Source organism: Octopus bimaculoides, chromosome 1, assembly GCF_001194135.2.
Source record: "Octopus bimaculoides isolate UCB-OBI-ISO-001 chromosome 1, ASM119413v2, whole genome shotgun sequence".
Classification (NCBI taxonomy): domain Eukaryota; kingdom Metazoa; phylum Mollusca; class Cephalopoda; order Octopoda; family Octopodidae; genus Octopus; species Octopus bimaculoides.
The window spans coordinates 192,954,426-192,960,188 of record NC_068981.1 but is presented as its reverse complement, the minus strand read 5'-3'; the positions used below and the strand labels follow the sequence as shown (position 1 = coordinate 192,960,188).

At 38.9% G+C, this 5,763-nt stretch overlaps 1 protein-coding gene across 24 annotated transcripts in view; it reads left to right on the top strand.

Annotated features, from left to right (window-relative positions):
* LOC106871616 (tripartite motif-containing protein 45) overlaps positions 1-5,763 on the top strand; it is a 248,443-nt gene that overhangs the window by 178,658 nt on the left and 64,022 nt on the right. For 12 of the 24 annotated variants that reach the window (XR_008265704.1, XM_052973585.1, XM_052973623.1 and 9 more), the window contains one exon: positions 3,715-5,308. Coding sequence is in view for 23 of the 24 variants with exons in the window: in XM_052973585.1 (XP_052829545.1) it covers positions 3,715-5,308 (1,594 nt within the window). In the remaining variant the exon portion in view is untranslated. The remainder of the gene's footprint in view (positions 1-3,714; positions 5,309-5,763) is intronic. The other 12 variants (XM_052973655.1, XM_052973680.1, XM_052973672.1 and 9 more) reach the window with 2 other exon arrangements.

Here is a 5,763-nt window from a genome sequence, read left to right as displayed (position 1 = left end):
CAGTCCAGGGGCACTGGCAACGATCCCGCTCGAAAGATTTCATGTGTCGCCCGCACATGAGCCAGTCCAGGAGCACTGGCAACGATCTCGCTCGAAAATCCTATGATGGCCCCGCACAAGAGCCAGTTCAGGGGCACCAGCAACGATCTCGCTCGAAACATTTCATGTGTATATATATATATATATATATATATATATGAAATTGCTTGAGAAGACTTGTCAAGTCAAGTGAAATTGAAGTCGTGGCTGATACTGGTGTCATGTAACTGGCACCTGTGCCAGTGGCATGTGAAAAGCTCCTTTCGAGTGTTGGGCTTCATGAAAGCAATGACAAATGACCAAGACCTTTGGCATTATGTCATGCTTGAGAAGACTCATCAAGCCAAGTAAAATCACAGTTGTGGCTGATACTGGTGTCACACAAATGGCACCCATGCCAGTGGCACATTAAAGCACCCATTACACTCCCAGAGCATCCAGCCATAGAAACCATGCCAAATCAGACTGGAGTCTGGTGCAGCCTTCCAGCTTGCCAGCCCTGGTCAAACCGTCCAACCCATGCCAGCATGGACAATGGACATTAAAGGACGATGATGATATATGCATCTGTTTCAAACTAATTGTGTGGTTCATACTCCAAAATTAATTATCTCCAAACACACAAGCTCCCAGTACAGAAAATGATGCGGAATAGAGCAACTATCCTTTAAGTACTAGTCTTTGATGTGAGAAATATTTCTTAGTAAAATATTAAAATATTTGGATTTACTTCAGCAATACCCTGCAAAGTATGGCATTTTTTGTTTCCATCAGCCAATTCAACTCATAAATTACAGAAAATTCATCTGAAAACTGTTGACAATGGCTGTACTGTAGATTTTTTTATGAAAATCAGATTGTGGTTTTCCAGATGAGTAGGGTGGCATATGCAATGCAATGAGTTAATCAAAGCAAAATCTTGGCAGTACCATTGCGATGGTTGTCACACTGAAATATATATTAGAAAGAATAGTTAAATAAGATTCATGTAAAAAGCATTGTAGAGTGCTATGTAAAGCTCACCCATAGTTATTGGCTACCTGATGTCATCATACAGTGGAAATGCTTCTGCTATTGGATATCCATCAGGAATTCCATAGTATCCATAGAGTTTATATAAAGAGATAATGATAGAAAATGGAATGAATGTCATTCTTTATTTAAACCTACTACAATAGTTTCAACACGTTTTTACACCTATAGTACATTGGTTAGGTGTTGTGTAATCATCCTCTTACATCCAAGATGTAAAATGCACCTCACCAGATGTTTCTTAATGTCATTCATTCCATTTTCTGCCATTTATCTATTTATATTAGAAAAAACATATTCTTTGAGAACAGTAAATTTATGAAATTGGAAGAAGTACTTGAGATATTGTACATGTATTCATATCAATTTTTTTTTTATTAGTCATTCATCTTGTTTTATTTCAAAATACAAAGTAATAACAAAGATGCACTGAGCATTTTTAGGAAAGAATTATTCACTTCATGTTCCTTATATTTTGATTACTCAGAACCAAAATGGTCTTCAGCCGTAATTGCATATGTTGGGTTTTCTTTCATCATAATAATAATAATAAATTCTTTTATAAGCCACAAGAGCTTACATAAAACAACATAAAATGATATGACACAACAAAAAAGACAACACCATATGATACAAAGGGTTTTACAGCATGTAAACATCAGAAAATGATAAAAAATTAAACAACATGAATCTCCCAATAGTGGGAGGTGTTTTAAGGTTCCTCGTGAAAAAACCCACAAAAGCCACGGGTACCCGATCAACAGGCCAAGAGCCCTTCTCCTTTTACTTCTTCACAGGTGTATGCTCAGAATTGGTCCTTTCACACTGGCCATTCTTCCAACATTCACCCACCGTTTGACAAACTTGCTAAAAGGCAACACTTCCCTCTCCACCCTCACTTTTCTCTTCAAGTGAAACTTGAAGAAGTTGATGAGGGCTTGGCCAAAGAGGAAAGCCCTTTCAAACGAGTCCACCACACAACTTCTTTACTACAGTCACTAGACAAATAAAAATTGCATGCCCCCTCCTGGCCGAAGGGGGGGGGCGGGGGGGGGGCAATCTTCACTATGGATTCAGTGGATAGCTGGATCCATCCTACATGTAACAGCAGGTGTTCGACATAAATCCATAGGTCAGCAATGCTCAGGTGCTGTACAAGAGCATGCATGCAGAATGGTTTTGTCACTCTGCACACACCTTGGGCAGGCCCAGCTTACAGCATTTCTGTGCCTGTAAAGTTTATCCTGAAGGAGCAGTGCCCCTCAGTAACACTACCAAGCAAGGGATTTCTGGAAGTTATCGATAGGTCCAGGCCTGAAAGTTCTCCAAAACAGACTGGTTAATTGATTTTCGTCAACGCCTAGAGTTTCTCCAAGAATGCCGTCACACCTCCCATTCAATAGCCCTCTATAGAACACTAGAGTGGAACTACCACCAACCACATTGCCCGCCTGGTGGAGGGCTGTGAGCACTTGATGACACTCAAGGTGTCAAGCGCCCCTCCTTGGTCTACGCCTAATCCAGGTTTGCAACTCAGTCAAAGAGACGAGCTGTGAGTCTGACAAATGGCAACCACACCTGCTCACTGTCAAGGAAATGCTGGAGATGCCATAGCCTGAGCGCATGTCTGCACATCAGTCACCATGGCACACCCAGCCCCCATTCAGCAGATAGAGTGCCTAACCAGTGGAACACACCCCTTCCACTGATATATAATAATAATAATAATAATAATAATAATAATAATCCTTTCTACTATGGGTACAAGGCCTGAAATTTGGGGGGACAGGACTAGTTGGTTACATCGATCCCAGTGTTTTACTGGTACTTAATTTATCAACCTGAAAAGGATGAAAGGCAAAGTTGTTTATAATGGCTGCACATCCAACTAAAAAGAGCAACCAAATCTCCCTCAAATTATATCTTAAAAGACACATTGAGTAATACAATCCAGGGTATGCTATGTTCTGAAAAATATCAGCTATTCACAGCCAGAATGTCTTTTAATCATAGAACTGCTCGACCATGTTAGTCCTGGGTTTAAACAGCAATATTCTTTTCTGCTGTAGACACAAGACCCGAAATTTTGGAGGAGCGGGCCAGTCGATTAGATCGACCCCAGTATGCAACTGGTACTTAATTTATTGACCCCCAAAAGGATGAAAGGCAAAGTCGACCTCGTCGGAATTTGAACTCATACCGTAAAGACTGATGAAATACCGCTAAGCATTTCGCCCACTGTGCTAACATTTCTGCCAGTTCGCCACCTTGTTTATACAGCAATATTAACAACATTCCTTTTTACAGCGTCTATGTGATCTCTCAAGGTAGCCATTACATGGTCTCTCAGTCTTCTAGGAATAGCAGCCAAATCTCTCTGAAATCGTACTCTACAGTCTTCATGAAAAAGAGAACATGTTTGATAGTGCAGTCTGAAATAAACTATCTAAAAAGAGGGGTGGTCATGGTTAGACTACTTCTGACCCTAACCAACAATGACTGTCATATTTTCTATTTCATTTATTAATTTGTTTTGCATATTGGTTTAATGGAACATAATGTTTCTTGTTATTCTTTAATATCTATTTTCATTGCAGTTGCCCTTGTTTTAATTCTTTGTATTTTTTTTTTATCTCTTTCCAGGAACCGCCGACGTCTTGAAGTTGGAAGTAGATATCACACAACTGCGATTGACATCAATGATATCATGGCTGCCACAACCACCACAGGAAATAAGTTAGCCCAGGAAATTCACGATGAATTTCTTACATGTAAGATCTGTCTGGAGGGCTTTAAAAACCCAAAATGTTTAGACTGCTTGCATACATTTTGTGAACAGTGTATTGAGAACCATGTTATGTCAGAATGCACGTATAAAAAATATAGTGACTATCGTGAATTCACATGTCCATTATGTCGGAAACGAACCAATCTTCCAATCGGTGGTGTGAAAAAACTTCCAGATAACTTTCTGGTCTCAAGTTTAGGAGAGGTGGTGGCACGACAAAGACCATCCAAGTTTCCATTCTGTGATATCTGTAAGATGGTAAATCGTAAACACAGAGAAGCATCATCAAAATGTTTAGACTGTAATAAGCTTCTCTGCAAACCATGCGTGGAATTGCATAAAGAAACGAAAGTCACCAAGTCTCACAGTCTTTTCGACGTGGAAATTGAAAAAGATATTGAATGCAAGGAACACAAGGAAGAAGTGGTTAGATTCTACTGTGAGCCATGCCAAGCTTGTATTTGTGTCCTCTGTACATTTAACGAACATAAGGACCATGAAATTACAAATTTCTCGGATGCTGTCGTTAAATATAAAGATAGTATACAACGTCTCTTGGAATCTTGCAAGGATCGTATTAATGTATATGATACTCAAATTGATACGCTTGGCAGATGTGACACTTTGATCAAAGATGCTGAACAAAAGATTCATGATGTAGCTATTGCTTTTATTGCTGAAATTCGATCTAAAGAGAAAACCTTGGTTGAAGAATTGCATTCATTGTATGGATCTGAGGTGATGGAATATATTAACAGAAAAGTGGAAATGCAGTCAAATTTGGAAAGTCTGAAAAATACATGTAACTTGACTGAGTTAGTTCTGAAAGGGAAAGATATTGAACTGCTCCTGCTTAAAAATCAAGTGCAAGAAAAACTTTCATGTCTGTCGGAAATTGAGCTTAAGGAACTCCCTAATACAGTATGCAAGCAAATTTTATTTACTCCAGGAAGTATAGATCTGGGAACAATTGAAGATCCGGATCGGCCGAAACCAAAGGTATCAATGCAACCTCGTCGATCTTTATCAGCGGCTGATTATTGGAGAGAAAAGTCCCCCACTAGAGCGCCGCCAACCTCTTCTACCTCGACACAAACTGAAAAAGAAGACAAGAGCCAAAAGCTGAGGGAAGCAGCAATACAGACGGAGGTTGAGGAAACTCCAGCTCCACCTGGAGCCGATGATAAGTCCATCAGTACTGACAAAGTGGAGACAGAAGAAAAGGCTGTTAATACTCGATCCCGTAGTCTGCAGAGTTTGACCTATCAGCTGCAACGTAACTCCAAGGAAGGATCTCCTGAAAATAATGGTGAGCCACAAACACCCCCTGAGCCACAATCTTCTCCCGTCATCAACCGCCGACATCATCGACGCCGAAGAGAACGACCAAGAGCTATGGAGGTGGGAGACGAACCGACAACCTACACATCAGCTTGTGTAATTTCATCGGTAGGAAGCAGTCCGGTTCTTAAGCACAGCAGCAGTGTTGAAGAAAACTTTTTTAGTGCAGAAAGCGATAATTCCTCATAGATCTTTTAGTAGTTATTGATTCTCTTTCTGATTAATATCTTCATACCATACATACACATGCCCACACATGCCTGTATATATATATATATATATATATATATGCGTGTGTGTGTGTATATGTATGTGTAGATGGAGAGATAGATAGATAGATAGATAGATAAATAGAGATAGATAGATATTGTATTTGTGGCAGATCTGACCTTTTCCTACATATTAGTTATTTTGCACATATATATATATAAATAAATATATATATATATATATATATATATATATATGTATATATGTATATATGTATATATATATGTATATATGTATATATATATGTATATATATATATATATATATGTATATATGTATATATATATGTATAT